The sequence below is a fragment of the Anolis sagrei genome, chromosome 4 (genome assembly GCF_037176765.1).
Source record: "Anolis sagrei isolate rAnoSag1 chromosome 4, rAnoSag1.mat, whole genome shotgun sequence".
In the NCBI taxonomy this organism is placed as follows: Eukaryota; Metazoa; Chordata; class Lepidosauria; order Squamata; family Dactyloidae; genus Anolis; species Anolis sagrei.
The window spans coordinates 221,291,746-221,315,706 of record NC_090024.1 but is presented as its reverse complement, the minus strand read 5'-3'; the positions used below and the strand labels follow the sequence as shown (position 1 = coordinate 221,315,706).

The 23,961-nt window shown below is 41.0% G+C and overlaps 1 protein-coding gene across 1 annotated transcript in view; it reads left to right on the top strand.

Annotated features, from left to right (window-relative positions):
* The first annotated feature begins 10,173 nt into the window (after positions 1–10,173).
* B4GALT5 (beta-1,4-galactosyltransferase 5) overlaps positions 10,174–23,961 on the top strand; it is a 64,286-nt gene continuing 50,498 nt past the window's right edge. Inside the window, exon 1 of the mRNA XM_060772133.2 lies at positions 10,174–10,510. Coding sequence (XP_060628116.1) covers positions 10,387–10,510 — 124 coding nt within the window. The 5' untranslated portion in view covers positions 10,174–10,386. The remainder of the gene's footprint in view (positions 10,511–23,961) is intronic.

The window sequence follows — 23,961 nt, the reverse complement described above, 5'->3', positions numbered from 1 at the left end:
ATGCACCTTCAAGATGGCTGTGGCAACCTCATGAATTTTATAGGGTTTTCTTAGGCAAGAAGACTCAGAAGTGGTTTTGACAGTTCCTTCCTATGAAATATAGCCAACAGCACCTCATAATCTTTTGCAGTCTCCTATCTAAGCAGAACTGATCTTGCTTAAATTCCAAAATTAGATGGGGTCTGGTACTTATTTCCATTATAAACTTTTTAAAAACAGTTTCACTTGAAGATGTTGGTGATTTCTACAACATTGTCACAGAACCTGACAATGTGTTGTATTAATGAAATGTACTTGTATTCATTCCAGTTTGCACTGAGATACATTAAATCCCCTAAAAGTTACAAATCCTATCTGATCTTAGAAGCCAAGCAGTCCTGATTAACACTTGGATGGGAGACTGTCAAGATGTATTTCAGAGGAAGGATGTGGCAAAACTACTTCTGGATATTCCTTGTCTAAGAAAACCTTACAAAATTCATGTGGCCATCAATGTCAACAGGTATCTTGAAAGCACATATGTTCTATGTTAAGGAACAGGTTGAGTGTATAGTCATCTCTAGGTATAATGACAGATACATTAATTTGTGAACATATTTACTTTATATAAGGATGTAAAGTATAAGACATGGAGTATGCATGGAGCATAAACTCTGAAATTATTTTATTTATTTATTTATTTATTTACTATATTTGTATACTGCCCCTCTCAGCCCACAGGCGACTCAGGACGGTTAACATAAATCATTTATTCTAAATAAATGATTTTGTTTAGAATCATAGAGTTGGAAGAGACCACCTGGGCGATATAGTCCAACCCCTAACCATTTAGGAAAAGTACAATCAAAGTACCCCTGACAGATGGCCATCCAGCCTCTGTTTAAAAGCTTCCAAGGAAGGAGTGTCCATCACACTCTGAGGCAGAGAGTTCCATTGCTGAACAGCTCTTACAGTCAAGAAATTCTCCCTAATGTTTATATTCTCTTTTTTACCATGGGAAAATAGGTGAGTTACAAACATTAACACAGAAAACATTTCAGATCATCAGCCAGACAACAAAGTCCCACAAAAGTTAGTAAAAGAAAGCCTTAATACACACCAGTGCTCTGTGGCTTGTATAATGACCATCTGGGTCTCCAACCAGTTCCAGGATTTTTCTATGTAATTATCTGCACTACAAAACCACTTTCTTCAGTGAAGGCAAACAAATTGAAGCTTAGACAAGACATAGATGTTCCTGGTCAACAGAAGAACAAATCTGGGAACAGATTCAGCCTGTGTTCAATGGAGTCACACTCCCCCTGAAAATGCAGGTTTGCAGTTTGAGGGTACTCCTGAATTGGGCTCTGAAGTTAAAGGCCCAGGCATCAGCAGTGACCAGGAGTGCTTTTGGACGATTAAAGCTAGTGCACCTGCTGCACCCATTTCCTTAAGAAGTTGGAACTGGCCGCAATGGTACATGCATTGCTTACATCCTGGTTGGACTACTGTAATGTGCTCTACTTGGGGCTGCCTTTGAAAAGTGCTCAGAGACTTCAGCTGATCCAAAGAGCAGCAGCCAGACTGCTAACTGGGGCTGGCATAGGAAATGTACAACTCCTCTGTTGCAACAATCCAGGTTGTCTGAAGAGCCATATCTTTTTCTCTGAACCTATGAAACATCTACAGCCTTCTCTCTGTTCCATTTGGTTGGAATACAAGAGAGGGCCTTTGCAGTGGCTGCTCCCAGATTACAGAACTCCCACCCAAGGGAGAACAGGATGGCCACATCCCTGCTTGCCTTCTGCAAGCAAGTAAAGCATTCTCCGTCAGGAGGCATTTGGGAAAGGATGATGGGCACACTGCTGGGAAGGTGTGGGTGGGACTCTGTGGGGGAATGTGAGATTTAAATGCTATTTTAATGTATTTATGGAATTTTAACTGTATTTTTACCAAAATCCACACTGTATTGTTTTCTTATTGTCTGTATTTGTTTTGTTTAAAATTGTGAACAAAGTGTGGGATTATTGAATCCCCATGGGGAGAAAGGCAGGTATAAATAAAGTAAGTAAATAAATAAATGCAATGCCAGTTTGAAACTGAATTAAATGGTCAGTATGGATAGATCAATCAGTCTAGCTTCCCTAAGAAGGGGATTACAGAGCTTGATATCAGCTGTAGAAAAGACCCATGTTCCCACTAATGTATCTGTGACAGTAAAGAGGCAGATAAAAACTTGTGGACAGTATTTTATGGGAGAATAAAGTGCTCCAGATAATTATAAAGGAGTTTACAGTATAAGGTTATAACCAACATTTTGAAATGTATCTAGAAAGTATGGTTGCTTTACCCTTGTTCTTCAAATCTAACATAATTTGCATATTATTGCATACGATTGTATAAACTGAGTACAATACTTGTTGCAATGTTCTTCCCGTGTTTCTATAGTGATGAAGTATAGTGGAACCGGTGAGAAGATCCGAAGTGTTTGAAACAAGTTCTTAGGGCCCTTCCATACCGCCCTATATCCCAGAATACCAAGGCAGAAAATCCCACATTATCAGCTTTGAACTGGAATATATGGCAGTGTGAACTCAGATAACCCAGTTCAAAGCAGATATTGTGTGATAGTCTGTCTTGATAGGGCCCTTATTAATGTAATTTATCTTTTAGACCAAAATATGACTTTTAAGAGGGATTCAAAGAATCTCTTTAAAAACACTTTGAGGCCTACATTTGATGGATTGATTGGTTCAGAAAAGCCACTTTCTAGAAAACATTTAGTGCACTGTAGCTACACCCTTTGCCTTCACATTATGAAAGCAGTTGCAAGCCGAAGATGTTTTCAATGTGTAAATATGTTATCGAAGGCTTTCATGGCCAGAATCACTGAGTGCAAATAGTTGTGCATGTATCTTCAAGTTACTTTTGTGGCTTATGGCAACCACATGGATTTCATAGGGCTTTTTTAGGCAAGGAATACTCAAAGCTAGTTTTGTCAGTTTCTTCCTCTAAAATATTGCCTGCCTAATAATATGAGCCATACATGAAGATCCTATCTGTTAGCTTCTGATGTGATACATGAAGCATTACCTGTCGATTGCTGGTAACTTAATTATCCTGTGAGATATCTGGTGGCCCAATAATATTGTGTATTGTGTATGTGTTTTTATGCTTTTTAATGGAATATTGCTGCTTGTCGTTGTGTTGTAAACCGCGTTGAGTCGCCGATTTAGGCTGAGAAACGGCGGTATATAAGCACAGTAATAAATAAATAATAAATAAATAAATAAATAAATAAATTGCAAAGAGAAGGCCCACAAGATCTAGCAAATGACTATCTTATGGTTTTCTTATAAAACAGATGACACCAGGCAGTTACTTTTCACAAAGGAAGAGTGACATGATGTGGAGGTGACAGAGAACAAGACTGTGGAGGCTGTCAAGGACAGAATGCAGAGTAGCCTTGATAATTTGCCTTATTGCCTTAGTTAAAACCTGGTCACAGCATATGCCTTCCAATCTAAACTCATAGAATTCAATGAGAATGAATTCCTGGACTTCTAAATGTATGATTTTCAGAGCTTGGGAAAGTTACTTTTCAACAATAACTCTCAGAACATTTTAGGTCAGGCAGCCCATTGGTTGATTCTGTGCTGTGCTGTTTTTCTGAGCTTCTAAATGATATAAACTCAAAGACATGGACAAAGCAACATTCATTTGAGATAATTATTATTTTTAACACTGGAATTACTAGCTATGTTGGGGGAGACGAATACAGGGCAGCTGGTATTATACTCATCCTGATACTGTATTTCCTTGTCTGTTGCAAGTGGAAAGTTTCCAAGAGTTTCAAGAGCATTGGCAAAATACCAGCCTGTAGGAAGAGGAAAGCATCCATCATACTAGTAATACATTGTGCGTGGGTCCTATAATATAGGGCACAGTCAGGGCAGCACTTGAAATTTTCGTGCCATCACTTGTATGCTCTTCCATTGGACAGCCTTCTCCCATCCCGCATATACTGACTCACTTTTGTGGGTTTGACTGTTTTGATCTATGTTCAGCTGTGTAGGAAGAAATAATAATAACAGGGATTACAATCACGATGCACACAGAGCAAGGGCTGCTTTGTGCCTTGAGGTCAGTGGCATCATCAGAATTGGTGTAACCCAGTGGAGTAACGCATGGCATCATTCCGATGAACCGCCTCCCATTCCTGAGCATACCATAATATTGTAGCTAAAATACCAAGACATTTGACAAAATTGGTAACTATTAAAAACAATAGTGTTTCACTTTATTCAAGTGAAATTAAATGAATGGATGTATTATTATTTGGTAATAATGACAACTCTGACCACAAGTATTAGAAGGTTCAAAAAGTTCGTTAACATTGAGTTTTAGCTTCTAAACCAATGGTTCACAACCTGTGGTCTGTGGATCACCAGTAGTCTCACAGTTACTACACTGTTGCAATGAGAGTGACTGGTCTCACAAAACCCTCTTATAGTGCCAAGGTTTATTAAATATGGTTTTCTGTGGGCGAGCAGTAGGAGACTACTGGATGGCGTATGTTTTGTATCAGAAACTAGAGTTGATGTGGTCTAGCCAATGCAATTTTCTGAATCAGCTCCTCAAATTACCAAACCAAATCTAAAGTTGACAAAAAAAAATGATTTGTAACCCTTTTGGTACTAATGTTGGAGAGTGGTCCCTGGTCAAACGGTCCCTGGTCAAAAAAAGGTTGGGAACCACTGCTCTAAACTATGTTTACAAAATGCTTTTGTGGTCCAACTACAGGGATTAAAAAAATAAAACATACTGTATTAAATTTGTGCTGAAACTTGTGCACAAAATGTCTTAGACATCTCTTCTGATGGTGGTATCACTCAATGCTGTTTGGATCCCCACACCTTCTAGAAATGGTACTGCTTGACTTGCAGGGTCATCCTCACTTCTTTCAGGGCAAAACTGAAACTCAGCATTAATTTTGAGATCACCTGTGCTATGATCTAGCACTAAGGGAAAGTGTTGTTAGGCATACCTAATACCCCTCCCTCCACCAGTTTACCAGTACAAGCATTTATAGCTCTTCATCATCTGTGTCAAATACAAATGTTGGTTCCTGCTGGATAACTGCAAACAAAGGTTTGAGATGGGGACCTGGGAGAGAAGCTAGGAATATACCTGGCAAGCAGGTGTTGTCTTGTATAATTTATGTAAGCCTGTTAATTCATTTATTTTCCCTGGTGGCTTAAAATATTTATATACCCTCTTCATTAGATTTAGTTCTAGGGCAGTTTTTGAAATTTAAATAGAACACACATCAATAATAAAACCAAACAGCTGTAACATGTTAATTATATCAGATATCACCTTGGTGTAAAGTGTCCTCCCAACATCCTTCATTTTGTGTTATTCAAATGAGGAGTTTGTGTCTGCTTCATCCATGCTGTTTTCCTGTAGAAATCACCCCACTAAAGACAGGCAGGCAGGCATGCACACACAATTCTTTGCCCCAAAAAGGTAAGCTTGGAAGAATTCTCCTCTGGATAAGTGGGTTATACCTTTGTCATATTTTACAGCTTTGTGACATTTTACAGCAACTTTGTGGAGGGGATAAGAGACAGAACTGGCAGACACTCTGCATTCACTGTCTAGATGCCCTCCAACATGTGTTCAGTGCAACACTTTGGCACACTACACTGTGAAAGAGTTGCTATCCCACTTTAACTGAGGCCCAAAACCTCTTTGGCCGAGAATTTTAAAGGCCCCTTCCTAAACTGCAAATCCCAGGATTCCATACGGGCAGCCATAAGATTTGAAGTGGGATATCAATTCTTTAACACCGTAATCTCCTTTGTTGTAACAAATGAACCTTCTAAAACAGGCCTGACCACCTTGACAGATATGCAGGGCCAAGATTAAGATAGGCTAATAAACCAATTCAGCAGCTCCTCCTCCTCCCCCTCCCTCTGTGCTCAGTCTTGATTGGCGGCAATCCTCAGTTTTTTCCCTACCTCCTCCCACCTTTCACACTATATGGTATGATCTACCCTATAGAAGGAATACTGGTTTTTTTTTCCTGTGTCAGAAGTGACTTCAGAAGTGTGAGTGAATTGGCCCTCTGCAAGGGCGTTGCCTAGGGGACACCCAGATGTTTTACCATCCTGTCACCACATGGGAAGCTGGAGCTGACAGATGGGAGCTCACCACACTCCCCAGATTGAAACCACCAACGTTTCGGTCACTAGTCCTGCCAGCACAACGGTTTAACCCACTGCACCACCGGGGGCTCCTATGAATGTTGATTGACCCCATTTTGGCTGCCCTTGCTCATACTATAGAATTTTGGGAGTTGTAGTCTTGCAAAAGGGTACTGGTTCCTAACCAAACTACAGCTCCCATGACTCCACAACATTGAGCCAGGACAAACCATCAATTTTACCATGTTTATACACCTTGGGAAATTTGAGACTTTCATAAAGTTGCTTTTCCTTTTTTTTTAAAAAAGCGACTGGTTGCAAAATCTCCCAGGATGCATGTAGAAATAACAACAGTTTGGCATCCCTTTAGCTGATGTGACTCAATCCTATGATACCTTTAAAAATTCTGCGTGGCAAAAGGCTTAGGCCCCTTCCACACAGCTGAATAAAATCCCACATTTTCTGTTTTGAAGTGGAATATATGGCAGTGTGGACTCAGATAATGCAGTTCAAAGCACATAATGTGGGATTTTCTGCCTTCATATTCTGGGTTATATATCTGTGTGGAAGGGCCCAAAGTCCATCCCAGAAGAATCTAAAAGAAGCACCACCCCCTCGTTTTTGGTCCCCCCCCCCCCCCCATTTTGGCACCACTTCTGGCTTTTTTGAAAGCCTGGGCAACAAAATGGCAGTGACAGGAGACAGAGATGCCTGGCCTCTCTGCAGAATGACCTTTAGGTCATTTAAAAATCCATGATTTTGGCCCCAGAATCTCTCCTTGACTTGTAGATGATATTGACTTATACAGCGGAACGCTGCCTTGGAGTATGGTGGAAGCTCCTTCCTTGGAGGCTTTTAAACAAAAACTGGATGGCCATCTCCCAGGAATGCCTTGATTGTTCCCTTTGTTCATGGCAGGGAGTTGGCCTGGATGGCCCATGTGGTCTTTTCCAATTCTAAGATTCCATGTGTATATAGTTAGATGTGCTTGGCTTCATTGATTTCAGTGGGCTTACAGTAAGGACTGATGATCCACTCCAATATATTATCCAGACACCTGAGGGTTGGGGTCCTTCCACTCAGCCATATTACCCAGAATATCAAGGCTGAATAACCCATAATATCTGCTTTGAAATGGAATAGCTGAGTCCACATAGCCATATAATCCAGTTCAAATGTGGGATTTTATTCAGCTGTGTGGAAGGGGCCTTAGTCCACACTGCCATATAATCCAGTTCAGTGTGGATTTTCTACAACTGGGTGGAAAGGGCCTTGGTTCCAGTTGTGTGACATAATGTTCCCTTCCATTTTTTTCAGAATGCTGTTTAACACCACTTTAACTGCCATGGCTCTATTCTATAGAATCAAGGGAATTTTGGTTTGGTGAGGCACCATCATTTATTTTTGGCAAAGAAGGCCAGAGACCTTGTAAAACTAGGAGCCCTTCCAGACAGGCCCTATATCCCAGGATCGGATCCCAGGTTTTCTGCTTTAAACTGGATTATATGAGACCACACTGCTAGATAATAAACAGAAAACCTAGGATCAGATCCCGGGATATGGAGCCTGTCTGGAAGGGTCCTACAAGCCCCAGGATTCCATTCCATTCATCCTGCAGCTGAAGGCATTCTGAGGCACCTTCCACAGAGGGCCCTTCCACACAGCCCGATAGCCCAGAATATCAGGGCAAAAAAAAAAAAATCCCACAATTTCAGCTTTGAACTGGGTTATCTCTGTCCACATTCAGATAATGTGGGATTTTCTGCATTGATATCCTGGGATGTAGGGCTGTGTGCAGGCCCGTAGCCAGGATTTTGATTCGAGGGGGCGGGGGCGGGCTGAGTCTGAATGAAAGAGGGTCTACCCTAGCAAACCTTTTGTATCGTTACCCCAATACCCCCAAGCATATGGGATATATTGAGTATGGTGATGCGATCATGGTATGAATAAACATAACAGTTTAAATAATGCACCAGTAAGGCCTTCTCGCGGACCATCTTGAGAATTTGCCTGACTGTGTGGAAAGGTCCTGGGTTATCTGAATCCACACACAGATAATATGCAATTGTCTGCCTTATATTCTGGGATGTAGGGCTGTGTGGAAGGGCCCCAACTTCACCCTCTGAAGAATAATAGTCTCGCTTATCCAATGTTCTGACAGTCTTCCTCCCGCCCAGATTCACGGCTGTTTCAATACATGGTGATGTGTATTGCACTGCTTTATCTGTCGATCTGGAGAAATTACACTGCACCACCTGACATCCGCCGGGAAGTTGCAGCCAATAGTGAAAGGACCAAGGCAGAGACCTCTCCAGCTCATCCCCTGTTTGGGTATCAGCCACCACGTCAACAACTTAAATCAAGAAATAGTTTTCTTAGATCTACAGAGACACTCGCTGGAACACCTTCAGCAAGCGAGAGTTCAAAAGTGGCAGGCTCAAACCCAGCACCTCAATCCGTGGGTGATACCAAATGAGAGACTCCCCCCTGGGCACACAGAAGACTGGGTGACTTGGAAGGCGCTGAACAGACTGTTCTCTGGCACCACGAGATGCAGAGCCAATCTTACGAAATGGGGCTACAAAGTGGAAACCACGACATGCGAGTATGGAGAAGAGCAAACCACTGACCACCTGCTGCAATGCAACCTGAGCCCTGCCACATGCACAATGGAGGACCTCCTTGCGGCAACACCAGAGGCACTCCAAGTGGCCAGATACTGGTCAAAGGACATTTAACCAGCTACCAAGTTTGCTAAATTTGTGTTGTTTTTTTTATCTGTTTGTTTGTTTTGTTCTGTTAGAAATGTAATTCAATGTTCTGGTTGCGGATGACACGATAAATAAATAAATAAATAAATAATTCTGTCGATTTGTTGTAAAACGAGGTTTTGGTGCTTAATTCATAAAATCATAATGTAATTTGACGTTTAATAGGCTTTTCCTATTAACCACGCTCCATGCAGTCATGACCTTGGAGGTGTCTACGGACAACGCCGGCTCTTCGGCTTAGAAATGGAGAGGAGCACCAACCCCCAGACTTAATGTCAGCCAGGGAAAAGCTTTACCTTGACTTAGGCCAGGGGTCCTCAAACTAAGGCCCGGGGGCCGGATGTGGCCCTCCAAGGTCATTTATCCGGCCCTCGCTCAGGGTCAACCTAAGTCTGGATTGACTTGAAGGCACACAACAACAACAACCCTATCTCATCAGCCAAAAGCAGGCCCACACTTCCCATTTAAATACTAATAAGTTTATATTTATTAAAATTGTTCTTCATTTTAATTATTGTATTGTCTTAAGTGTTTCTTGCACTACAAATAAGATGTGCAGTGGGCATAGGAATTCATTCATTTTTTTTCCAAATTATAATCCGGCCCTCCAACAGTTTGACGGACTGTGACCTGGCCCTTTGTTTAAAAAGGGCCCTCTTCACACCTCCCAACAGAACATTTTCCCAGGCTCAGCCAGGCCTTCAAATGCTAATGAAGGTGGTCAGCTGAAACATTCACACCTAGCTTCAGCAGAGAGCTCTTTGCCCCACCCCAGTCATTCCACAGATATATAAACCCATTTTCCTATTTCAAACAGACCGCACTACCTCTGAGGATGTTTGCCATAGATGCAGGCGAAACGTCAGGAGAGAATGCCTCTAGAACATGGCCCTATAGCCCGAAAAACCCTACAAGAACCTATTTGTTTAAAAAGTTTGAGGACCCCTGACTTAGGCTTTTCCTTAATCCAACACTGTGGCTTGCTTATTATCGAATGTTCTGCCGGCTTGTTTGTCGGATAAACGGGACTGGAGTGTAGTCTGTGGAGTGGCAATGTCCCTCCTCCTTGGCATGCAGGCAGAGGAGGGGAAGAGGGAGTTTGCGGAGGATCCCTCCCTCAGCCCGGCCGCCAGGCGCAGAGTCCAGCGCGAGGAGGGGAGTTTGCAGAGCGTCCCTAAATCCGAAGCCCCGCCCCCCGCCCGCCCGCCCCTCTCTCTCAGAGGAGGGAAAGGAGGAGGGCGGCTCTTCTTGGCTCCGCTCCTTCCCTCTTCTTCACCGGCAGTAGCAGCGTCCCCGCATTCATGCAGCCGAGGCGCCGGACGCGGGGCGGCGGGGGCGCGCAAGGGAGGCCGAAGCGCAGGGCGTGAGGAGCCAGGCAGGCCAGAGTTTGGGAAGGAAGGTTTGGAAGACCCCCCGACCGACCGACCATGCGGTGGAAGCGGAGCCCTCGGAGGCCCTGGCGGCTTCCCCGGCGCTCGCTGGTGGCCGCCCTTTTCTTCTTCTCGCTCTCCTCGTCCTTCCTCTACTTCGTCTATGTGGCGCCCGGCATCGGTGAGGAGAAAAGGGGATTGGAAAGAGGGAGGGATAGTCGGTCGCCTCAGCAACATTGGCGCGGCCTGCCTTCGAGGGAGGAACGAAAGATGCGGGAGAGACAGAGAGAGAGCGAAGGAAGGAAGGCTTCCTGAGGGGGAAATGCCTGCGCTTCACCTTTCCTCACGGCCTTCGAAGCCCGAGGGGAGGGGGGGCGGAGTGGAGGAGGAGGGGAGGGGGGCTCGCGCGCGCTCTCTCGCTCTCTCTCTCCCTCGCGCCGCTCTGCGTTGTGCGCCTGCGCGTGTTGATTATTTCGGGGCGGGGGAAGAGAGGGGGGCATTGCTCCCTAACGGTCGATTTGAGCTTCTTTTTTTTGCGGGAGGGGGGTGATGCTTCTCTCTCTCTCTCTCTCTCTCTCTCTCTCTCCCTCCCTCTCTCTCTGTTTCTCTCTCTCTCTCTCACTCTCTTGGTTTTGTGATATCCTTCCATACAGATTATCATGGCAGTCTAACCCACCATGTCTGCTTTGAACTGGGTTATCTGAGGCCCTTCCACACAGCCCTATATCACAGAATATCAAGGCAGAAAACCCCACATTATCTGTTTTCTCTCTCTCTCTCTCTCTCTCTCTTGGTTTTGTGATATCCTTCCATACAGATTATCATGGCAGTCTAACGCACTATGTCTGCTTTGAACTGGGTTATCTGAGGCCCTTCCATACAGCCATATATCACAGAATATCAAGGCAGAAAACCCCACATTATCTGCTTTCTCTCTCTCTCTCTCTCTTGGTTTTGTGATATCCTTCCATACAGATTATCATGGCAGTCTAACCCACCATGTCTGCTTTGAACTGGGTTATCTGAGGCCCTTCCATACAGCCCAATATCTCAGAACATCAAGGCAGAAAATCCTACATTATCGAAGGGTGGACCCAGGACCCTTCCACACAGCCCTCTATCCCAGAATATCAAGGCAGAAAATCCCACATTAAGAGGCTCTTCCACACAGCTCTATATCCCAGAATATCAAGGCAGAATATCCCACATTATCTGCATTGAACTGGGTTACCTGGGGCCCTTCCACACAGCCCTATATCCCAAAATATCAAGGCAGAAAATCCCACATTAAGAGGCCCTTCCACACAGCTCTATATCCCAGAATATCAAGGCAGAAAATCCTACATTATCTGCTTTGAACTGGGTTATCTGAGGCCCTTCCACACAGCCCTATATCCCAGAATATCAAGGCAGAAAATCCCACATTATCTGCTTTGAACTGGGTTATCTGGGCCCTTCCACACAGCCCTATATCCCAGAATATCAAGGCAGAAAATCCCACATTATCTGCTTTGAACTGGGTTATCTGGGCCCTTCCACACAGCCCTATATCCCAGAATATCAAGGCAGAAAATCCCACATTATCTGCTTTGAACTGGGTTATCTGGGGCCCTTCCATGCAGCTCTATATCTCAGAATATCAAGGCAGAAAATCCCACATCTGCTTTGAACTGGTATATCCCAGAATATCAAGGCAGAAAATCCCACATTATCTGCTTTGAAATGGGTTATGTGGAGTCCTTCTACACAGCTCTATATCACAGAATATCAAGGCAGAAAATCCCACATTAAGAGGCCCTTCCACACAGCTCTATATCCCAGAATATCAAGGCAGAAAATCCTACATTATCTAAGTGTGGACCCAGGACCCTTCCACACAGCCCTATATCCCAGAATATCAAGGCAGAATATCCCACATTATCTGCTTTGAACTGGGTTATCTGAGGCCCTTCCACACAGCCCTATATCCCAGAATATCAAGGCAGAAAATCCCACATTATCTGCTTTGAACTGGGTTATCTGGGCCCTTCCACACAGCCCTATATCCCAGAATATCAAGGCAGAAAATCCCACAGTATCTGCTTTGAACTGGGTTATCTGGGGCCCTTCCACGCAGCTCTATATCTCAGAATATCAAGGCAGAAAATCCCACATCTGCTTTGAACTGGTATATCCCAGAATATCCTATATCCCAAAATATCAAGCCAGAAAATCCCACATTATCTGCTTTGAACTGTGTTATCTGAGTCAGAACTCAGATAACATAGGATTTTCTGCCTTGATATTCTGGGATACAAGGCTGTGTGGAAGGCCCCCTTCCATACAACTGAATAGAATCCCACATTATCTGCTTTGAACTGGGATATATGCCAGTGTGGACTCAGGGCCCTTTCACACAGCCCTATCACCCAGAACATTAAGGCAGAATATCCCACATTATCTGCTTTGAACTGGGTTATCTGAGTCCACACTCAAATAATGTAGGATTTTTTGCATTGATATTCTGGGATATAAGGCTGTGTGGAAGGGCCCCAGATAGCCCAGTTCAAAGCAGACATGGTGGGTTAGCTGAATAGAATCCCACATTATTTGCTTTGATCTGGGATATATACCAGTGTGGACTCAGGGCCCTTTCACACAACCCTGACATCCAGAACATCAAGGCAGAATATCCCACATTATTTGCCTTGAACTGGGTTATCTGAGTTCACACTCAGATAATGCGGGATTTTCTGCCTTGATATTCTGGGATATAAGGCTGTGTATAAGGGCCCCCGGGGCCCCTTCCATACATCTGAATAGAATCCCACATTATCTGCTTTGAACTGGGATATATGCCAGTGTGGACTCAGGGCCCTTTCACACAGCTCTATCACCCAGACCATCAAGGCAGAAAAACCCACAATATCTGCTTTGAACTGGGGACCCTTCCACACAGCTGTATAAAATCCCACATTTCTGCCTTGAATTGTTGTGTCATATGGCATTGTGGACAGATAACCCAGGACTCTTCCACACAGCACTATATCCCAGAATATCAAGGCTGAAAATCTCACAATATCTGCTTTGAACTAGGTTATCTGAGTCCGCACTCAGACAGTGTGGGATTTTCTGCCTTGGTATTTTGGGATATAGGGCTGTGTGGAAGGGCCCCCAGTTGAAAGCAGATATTGTGGGATTTTTTGACTTGATTGTCTGGGTTATGTGGCTGTGTGGAAGGACTTTGGGATATCGTGAGTCCACACTGCCATATATTCCAGTTCAAAGCAGAAAATGTGGGATTTTATTCAGATGTGTGGAAAGGGCCCCACATAACCCAGGGCCCTTCCACACTGCCCTATATCCCTGGATATCAAAGCAGAAAACCTCACAATATCTGCTTTGAACTGGGATATCTGAGTCCATACTGGTCATATATTCTAATTCAAAGCAGATATTGTGGGATTTTATTCAGCTGTGTGGAAGGGGACCTAGGGCCCTTCTACACAGTCCCAGAATTTCAAGGCAGGAAAATCCCACAATATCTCCTATGAACTGGGTTATCTGAGTCCACACTCAGATAATGTGGGATTTCTTGTCTTGATATTCTGGGATATAGGGCTGTGTGGAAGGGCCTCCAGTTCAAAGCAGATATTGTGGGATTGCCTGCCATGATGTTGTGGAGGATATGGCTGTGTGGAACGGCCCTGAGTCCACACTGCCCAATATCCCAGTTCAAATCAGAAAATGTGGGATTTTATAGCTCTGTGGAAGGGGCCATAGAGAGCAGGACTGGTTTTGGAGAGAAGGGGGAAGCTGGTAGGTATCCTTCTCTTTTTCCTCCCCTCCTTTCTCTCCTACACTCCCTTCTTCCCTCTCTCTTTCCTCCCTTACTCGCTCCTCCCCTTTCCCTCCCTCTCCTTTCCCTCTTCTTTCCTCTTTTTCCCTTCTCCCTCTCTCTATTCTTCTCTCTCTCTTTTCATTCCTCTCTATCTATTCTCTCCTTACCCTCTCTTCTTTCTCTCCCTCCCTCAGTTGCCGCAGCCTTGGGCGGGCTTAGCGCCTCTTTTCTCACACAGACATACACAACACAGCTCCCTCCCTCTCACAGCCTTTAGGGTGGAAAGAAATCACACCAAGCCGAAAGGGGACTTGGGATGGTGTTTTGCCACCATGCCTCTAATATCATAATAATTTTTACCAGCCTGTTTTCTCACACAGATGTACACAACACAGCGCCCTCCCTCACAAAAACACACACATAGCATTTAGAGGGGGGAAAGAATCACCACCATGTCAAAAGGGGACATGGGATGGTGTTTTGCCACCATGCCTCTAATATAATATTAACAGCTTTTTTTAAAATCACGCAGGCACAGCCTATGTCTACCACACAAAATTGTTACCAAGCTGAAAATGATGTGGTGGTTTGCTACCTTGTCTATGATGATGATAGTGATAATAATAATTTATTGCCTGCCTCTCCTTGTCTCTCGGTCCACACCCCGGATTATTTATTTGTCAAGGTGGAAACTTCTAGAGAGAGAGAGAGAGAGAGAATTCCCACTGAGGCACTGCCCTCTTTCTCCCGCCTTCTGGGCTCTTCTTACCACAGAGCCATTCTAAGAACCTGAGCTGCCTCTCCCCCCCCCCCCCCCCAATTGGCTTCCCCTCCTTTCTCCCAACAAAAAAAGCAGCAGGCACTCATAATGTAGTAGTAGTAGCAGCGGTAGTAATGTAATATGGTGTTTATGTCTGGCATCTCTATGGTAGCATACCTACAGCATTCCTCTTGAGATTGTAAAAAACTGTATATTTATACATTTGGGCCCTTGGTAATGTAATTTACCTTTCAGCCCAAGGTAACTTTTAAGGGGATAATACTTTTAAAAAACCATCTTCGAAGAATTTCAATTTGGAGTCTTGGTTTGCTAAATTGACTAATTCAGAAAAGCTACTTTTCAGAAAACATGGTCTGATCCTGTGCATTCAAATTGTGAATGTTGTGACATCAAGATGGTTTTTAAAACTGCAAAATTTGTGTTTGTAGTGCTTTGTAGGCAGGCATTTTCCTTCAGTTTGGATTTTACATAAATGCCTGTTTCTGTAGATACAGATGTGCTTTCTTCATCAGTCTTCTCATTTCTTTCTACTCCCCACCCCCCACCCCCTTTGCATCTCTGAATTTTACTCATTCACAACTATGTGTTCTGCCTACAGCACAGAATAGGGAGGAGGTTAGGTTTATACATGACAGGTTGTGATGAATGCATTAAAGTGTTTACATTCCCACCGCCACTGCCTTTTAGTTGTCTCTGCATGCCCTATGGATTGAGTTGTTCTGCTTGGGGCAATCTTTTTAGCTCATACAGGTTGACAAATAAAATATAAAACCAGTTCCAAGCAATTAACAAATGAACATTTAAAATACACGTGCTGAAAACAGGTGCCTGTAGATTGATTTTGCACTGGAAATGTTTTCATGTGGAGCAGAATGTATTCAGTATTAAAATAATGGACTATAACAGGTCAGTAATAGACATTGCTACTTAAGCAGATGAATGTTCCAGTGAAAACAGTTGTAGAATTAAAATTGGCCTTGTTCTGTTTGTATTCCAGTTTGTCTAAATACTCCAAAGACCTCAGTTTAAGGCAGATCACAAAGGAGTATGAGGTGTAGTCGGCTATATTCACAGGGAGGCAATGGGAAGCCACCTCTGAGCATTTGTTGCCTTAAAAAATCTCTTGATAGTCGTGGGGCCATCATGAGTCGAAAGGCAACTTGAGGACACATACTTTACTTGTTGATATGACTTACATATAGTGTTGTTACATTGTTCCTTCTTCCTGATGCAGTAGGGCATATTTTAACTGATCAATAGCTTCTACCTCAAGGCAATATACTTTTTTGTTTTATGTTAATGTGGTCTTTTTGTAGAAATACAGAAATACGTTCCACTTAAAATGAATGCAAACTTATATATGAAATATTCCATGGAAAGTAATGTTTGATATTGTTACTAAATTCTACAGTATTGCAGTACATTGCTTAGAGCAGTGACTCCCAACTTTTGGTCCTCTAGGTGTTTTGGAGCTGTTAGTTCCCACAATTCCTAACAGCTGGTAAAATGGCTGGGATTTTGGGAGTTGAAATCCCCCCCCCCCCAAAAAAAAAACCTGGATGACAAAAGGTTGGGAACCTCTGACTTATAGCATGAAACCTATTTGCAACATATAACATTCATGTAACTCCTGTTCGTACATTGCCTAATAAGGCACCAGACCCATAAAATCTAGTTCCATTAAATCTAGCTGTTTTTCATACTGAATCCTTCTAGGTTAATGCCATGCAAGATAGCCTAAAATTTATTTAATGTTAATAGTTACTGTTTTATTCATTGGCTACTTTTAGCAAACATGTTGCATTACTGCAGTTGTAAAAACATAATGATGGATTTATTGCTCATTAAGAAGATACAGCAGGACTCCTGTACTTTGTACTTTGTAAGATATTTTAGTCAAACCTTGTGGCAAGCAATGCAACGGAACATTCTCGAGGTGTCTTATTTTGTTTTTCATTGTATAACATGCAACCTTGTAAATGCGTGAACTGTCATTAGCTTGAAGAATTAGCTATGAAGAATTTTAATCTGTTGATCACGGAAGTAATGATAAAATCTTAAAATAAATAAAAAAATCAAAACAAAATAATAATAAACGGTGCTTAATAATTGACATAAAAACCAGAGTGATCCTCCATACAATTTTTTAGGATCTGCTTGTATAGCTGAATTGGGTTTCCAGTCAAAAGCTCTGTTTTGGATATGGACAGTCGTGGCAAAAACCAATTTGGCAGTTGATTAACAAGCATGTCCGAAATTAGTGGATCCATGGATTTGCAACTATCTTAAAACTTGATTCCTTTAATGGATGCTACTTCTTTGTACCCAGAGGAAAAAAATCATTTTAACTATGAAGAAAGTCTCCTTTTGCTTACAAATGCTTCAGTGTTGACAGAGATCCATTGTGTACTGTTCTGTTCATTTTACACTGTATGTTGCTTTCCCAAACTGCAGCAAATGGTTGCTATAAAGCATACTGTACCAGCAGTGTCTTTGGGAACATAAACACATAACTTTTAATTATGCAGGCAGGCTTAAAGTAGTGCTGAAAAATGGAGCATGTGAGGAGGAAAACAGAAAATGGCCCTTAAAGGAGGAATTAGAGTTGTTAGAAGCAATGTGGATTACATCTCAAGTTTATAACAGATTAGCAGATTGCTCAACTCAGTTTCATGGACAGCTGGTAGATTAAAATCTTCTATAGTGTTGTTGTGTGTTCAAGTCATTTGGGACTTATGGTAACCCCAAGACAAGTGATCACAGGGTGTTCTTGGCAGAATTTGTTCCGAGGAGATTTACCATTGCCGTCCTCCGAGTCCGAGAGAACATTGCTTGCCTAGTATCACCTATGGATTTTTATGGCAAGGATTTGAATCCTGGTCTCCAGAGTCAGAACCCAACACTAAAATCACTACACCATGCTGGCTCTATAGCAGTAGTTCTCAACATGTAGGTCCCCAGATGTTTTGTCCTACAGCTCCCAGAAATCCCAGCCAGTTTACCAGCTGTTAGGATTTCTGGGAGTTGAAGGTCAAAACATCTGGGTACCCACAAGTTGAGAACCACTGATCTGTAGCATTATAATATGGTTCAATTGATATATGGTATGGTTTCCTCTTAGATATGTTTACATAAAAATCCTCCCCTTCATCTTTTTAATTTTATTTTTCAATATTGCTTATATTATATAATATACATAAATATATTAGAAGACTATTTCTATGGACACAAGCAAAATGTTATGATTCTCACTTAGAACCTTGCTCTGATAAGTATAGAAAGCTGCAGTATTATGAAGTAAAGCTAAAGAGCCATGTCCCTTCTGTTCAGCTTTCTGTTCCAAAGGATGACATGTTGTAGTTAATGGAATGCTAATGTTTTCTCTACCCATTATCTAGAAGTGTATTGTATAACAGATGAAAATGAACAAATGTGAAACGAACACAGTAATATGTATAACCATTTACATAGATTTGCAGTGGTAATGTAATGAAAAAGAAAATACATGTTTGACGTGTCTTAGCAAAAACAGTGTTGTGATACCTCAAACAGATAACAGCTATAGTTGTACCATTGTAAACATGTGCATTCTGAATTGGATAGTCAGACTCAGCAGCATAGTTTAGCAGTGTCAGAAGCTCACACCCTATGTCACAAATGATGGTATTACCTCTGGAATAGGAGTCAAGAGAGGATTTACCATGATTTGATGTTTTATGTATGTATGTAAAGCAGGGTTGAACAGTTTGTAACTATCAAAGCAAATGCTTTCCAAACCCTTACGTTATGTTTTGATCTGCTCAGCAACCCTGCTGTTTCTGTAATCTCACTTAGTGAGGAAATGAGGGAGTTTTACAGTAGTTTTGATGGACTCATTTTGGCTTTGTGGCCAAAAGTAGCCAAAAGACCCTGAGATCCTGGAGAACTGCTTGCATTCAGAACAGAGACTATTGGGTTAATGTGTGTGTGTGTTTGTATAGGGCAGGTTCTTTGTTCAATCTAGTACAGAATACCCTTGAAAAATACCTTTCCTATTACTTATTACTAGCTCTGTTCCAAAACTCTAAGATCACATTGGTTGCCATTGTTTGGATGTGCAGGCAGTCCCTGAGTTACAAACATCCAATTTACAAATGATTTATAGTTAAAAATGGAGATGAGATAACAGAAAGTGAGAAATATATCCCGAGGAAGGGAAATTCACTCTAGAAACAGTTATGGGGAGCAGATGTCTCCACTGAGGTCCCTTCTACACTGCCATATAATCCAGTTCAGAGCAGATAATCTGGATATATATGACCGTGTAAAAGGGGTATGAAACTCATGAAAATCAATAATCCCTGTTTCTAACAAGCCACATTTTCCAAAATCCAATTATCACAGGACAGAAAGTGAGGTGAAACAGATAGCAAAACAAACACCACAGGGGTGCTAACACTTCTCTATGCTGTCCAAATCTAATATATACTGTATATATATTTTGTTGGGAGTTACACTGAAAAAAATGTACATGTTCCGACTTACATACACATTCAACTTAAGAACAAATCTACAGAACCTATCTTGTTCATAGCTTGGGAACTGCCTGTATCTGAAAGGTGGCCTTACATGCTATTTCAGCAGTGAAATTTCAGGTACGGAATATCTTCCTCAGAGAGGACTAATTCAAGTTCTTCTCAGCTTCCCAAAAGATCTTATTTCCACAGTGCAGATGAATGCTGTGGTTTCTTCAGTCTGTTTTTTTAAAATGTTATGTTTCATTCTCTGCTTTTTGCATTTTTGTGTTGTTTTCAAATCTAAATTTGGAGATGTTTTACTGTTACATCTGTGTTTTTAGGATGCATTACATTGCTCATTTTATGTTTTTAATAACTTGTAATTTTCCCTGAAAACATTTTGTTACAAAACAGGCTGGAAAGAAAGAAAGAAAGAAAGAAAGAAAGAAATGCTTTTCAGGTACCTTTTCATTCACCTGTTGCCATGCTGTGGCACATTGAGTTCTGGATTTTTTTAGCTTGATTGGTATGAGGTAGATCATCCTGATTGGTAGCTAGGGTGTGACCTCTATAGCTCCCTCCTTTCTCTTTGATATACTTCTATATCACGTGTGATTTATTTTATATTCATAATTGTCCTTGACCTGTGAAATGAAAATGAACATAGCATGCAAAGCAGTTTCTGATTGTGAATACTGCATATATGTATTTGGGCACAAATTATTTTCTTCGTTTGATATCAGGCAATGTATTTATATTTGTAATAAGTAGAATATGTAAACTCTGTTTTATATCACTTGCTCCATAACCCTCTACATATAGAGAAGGGCAGTTGAAAAGAAAAGCCTCTATTATCTAAGGCTAGAGTTTTTCTATTGATCCCTGTCCCATTTTGTAAGTGTTAAGTCATGTTGGAAGATCCAGCACTTGTGTAATATTAAATATATAAATTCCACAATGATAGTTTATATGATTTCAGAACTTTTTATTACTTTATTTTTGACCACTTGAGAATTATTATTATGGGAGTTATATATGTTGTCATTTATCATCTTTCTTTTTCTACTGCATGATTCTTCTGGGTCAATTGCACAACTATTTACCTGGACATAACTTGCATTACAATCACCAGGACTTACTTTTGAGTAGGCACATATAGAATGGCACTGTTAAATATATTTTCCACTTCATTTTTAGAGTATTTTCTGCAGTTGTAGAGGTTAAAAATAGTAAGTTTTAAAGGGAAAAAAAACCCAGAGGGAGTAGTCACAGGTTTACAAGAAAAGTTGAGCAGCTAGCATAACACAGATTGGCAACTCATGTCATTCTGCAGATAAGAATAATTTGCCTGTATGTTGCTGAATATGAAGGCCAACAACTAATCCATATACTTATTTTACATGTTTTCTTTTTTAAAAATGCTTTCTTTGTTTAAACACAGAATATTGGATAGGATCATAATGTATGTTTTTAAATTTTTTATTGTATCAGGAGCCAACCAAGAGTACAGTTGTAATGTATTTTAAAAACCCACAAAGTATAGAAACTTGGCATTATATTAAATGTCCTTTGATGAATAGCTAGCCACTTGGAGTGCCTCTGGTGTTGCTATAAGAAGGTCCTCCTTTGTGCATGTGGCAGGGCTCAGATTGCATTGTAATAGGTGGTCTGTGGTTTGCTCTTCTCTACACTTGAGTGTGGAGAATAATGTATTGTAAAATTCCAAAACAATACAGTGTAGGAGATAAAATCTGTCTATCACATAAAACAAATGCCTGCCTAAGTTAAGCGCGATCAAATGTGTTTTTTTCCATCTTAAGACTGTCAGGTAGAGAATTTAACAATTTTGGGTACAACGATTAAGAAGGCCTCTTGTTCCTAGAAAGTATTGTTAATCTTGTCCCTCCACTGGATTTGGTATGTGAGACGGATATCTCCATCAGATTTAATATAGAGATGGTTTTGGAAACATCAGATGTACTAGTTTAACATTTCATAGTGTGAGGGCGTTCTACGTCTCTTTCTCCTGTATTTTTCATGCTGTTTTTATTTTCTGACAGCCAAGCTAATGTGACAGTTCACCTCTAAACAGCTGGCTTTTCTCTGGAGTCTAGCAGTCTTTTAGGCTGTATATAGAATGTTTAAAATGAATCAACATGTTTCTCTATCCTAGGGTATCCCTCCCTCCTGTCCTTTAGAAGGATGGTAAAAACTTGGTTGTGGGACCAAGCTTTTGGGACACGGCAATAAAGCGGCAATATGAAAGATGACCAGGCCAATTAGATTTGACATGGATGACTAGGACGGTTTTAAATGGTGTATTTTAATATTTTGATTTTTTTTTTAATGTTTATGTATTGTATGCGAATCTGTGTCTCGGCATTGAATGCTTGCAGTGTATATGCTGTGCTCCACCCTGAGTCCCCTTCGGGGTGAGAAGGGTGGAATATAAATGTTTTAAATAAATAACAAATAATAAATAAATATCCCACTAAAATGTCTCCTTATAGTAATTTAGAATGCTATTCTCCTTTAAATGTCTCCCATTCCAAAAGCATTCTTTGAAATTTCAAGTATAGTATATGCACAATGATTTGATTGGCCATATTTGGCCAACTCTGAGAAATCATATCCCAGAGTTGCTCAGTTTTCTGTTTTTGTGTTTCAGATGTATCCGAGTGGTCTTGCACATGTATTATTGCTGGCAGGATCTAGCTTGTTCAGCTGTTGAATAAGCAAATCATACTGCTGGTCCTTAAACATAATATTAGTTTACTCTGTAACTTCTCAGTTTTAATGGGGTTATTGTTTATAATACAAAGGAGCAATGCTAACACGCAATTCCAACCAGTTTTCCCTTCCAGCTAATGTCTAAACAAAAGGAGTAGCTCACTGACATTTATAAGTTAGTAGAAGTAGCTTGTTTGGTGTTAGGCCAAGCTTTTATAGGAAATCATTCAATCTTGAAGCATGCTTTCATTATATAGTAATATTTAACAAACATTATACTATAAAGTCATCCCTTTCTAAATATTACTGTGATTGGAACATTTTGTGCATGGCAAGCAGTTGTACTTCAATAGAAAAGGAGTTGGAGAGCTTTAAAAAAATTTGCTTGTCTTATACATTGGAGAGAGGACTCTCTTTCACTTACCTTGTTCTTTCTTGGGATCCTTGCTAAAATATCTACATGTCTTTGAACTGGTTAACATTTCATTCAGTTAAATTCAAAAAGAAAATTCAAAGTTTGCTTTTTTGCATTTTTCTCTATGTGACTTGTATTAAGTATCCTCTCCCACTATTTATTATTATCTCAAAATGATAGTTCCTAATAGTTACTTTACTTATGGCCTCAATGGCCCTTTTACACTACTGCATCATGGCAGTTAAAGTGGAATCATAGCAGTATAATTCTGTTGTGCGAAAGGATGTTCCTAAGATTTTCCCATTCTCTAAGAAATTTTAGTAATTCAATTATTTATTTGACGGCGGGGGAGGGGTTAAAATTCCCACAGGTTTCTGCCTAACATTTTGCCTGTGGTGAAGTGAGAAGGTAGGAATAATGTATGATGCTAGATGGAATTGTGTAAATGTTGGATTTTGTATAATTAACAGTTGGATTCCAGTTCATCTTCAGTTGGGACCTGCATCTTGTTCATGACAAAATGTTATATGATTGTACAGTATCCAACATAAACGGGCCGGCAGAATGTTGGGTAAACGAAAACGTTGGATAATCAGGAGGGCTTAAGGAAAAGCCTGCTAAACGTTAAATTACATTGTGGTTACATTATGGTTTTACAAATTAAGCACCAAAACAACATGTTTCACAACAAATCAACAAATAAAGCAGTTCAGTACATGGTAACGTTATGTAGTAATTACTGTATGTACGAATTTAGCACCAAAACAGACAAGGACTCCTTCTATCTACCACACTGAACTACATTGGCTAATATAGAATGTTGGATAAGTGAAGGTTGGATAAACGAGACTTTACTGTATAATCCAAGTGAAGCAGTTCATGATCTGTTTCATTGGTATGTGGTAGACTGAATAGGCTTAGAACATGCAAAATAAATTTATGTCACGATATTACTGAAATACAAAATAACTTATTTGTCTTTATGCACATAAAACACCAGTGCTATGAGTTTTCTGAAATGATTGTTGAACCTTGTGTTAATGCTACATTGTGCACATGTGCCTCCAATTTGCCTGTCAAGTTGTGGCAGCTCTATCCATTTCATAGGATTTTCTTAGGCAAGGAATACTCAGAGCTGGTTTTATTAGTTCTTCTAAGGCCCCTTCTACACTGCCATATAAAATCCAGATTATCTGTTTTGAACTGGATTATATGACAGTGTAGACTCAGATAATCCAGTTCAAAGCAGATAACAGGAAGGATTTCAACAGAAGAAGAAAGGCAATTGGGGCGTTGAGAGGAATATATTACCCTAAGGAGAACACACACTTGTTTAGATATGATAAACAGATCGATAAATATTATATCAACAAGCTTGTGCATAAAAGTG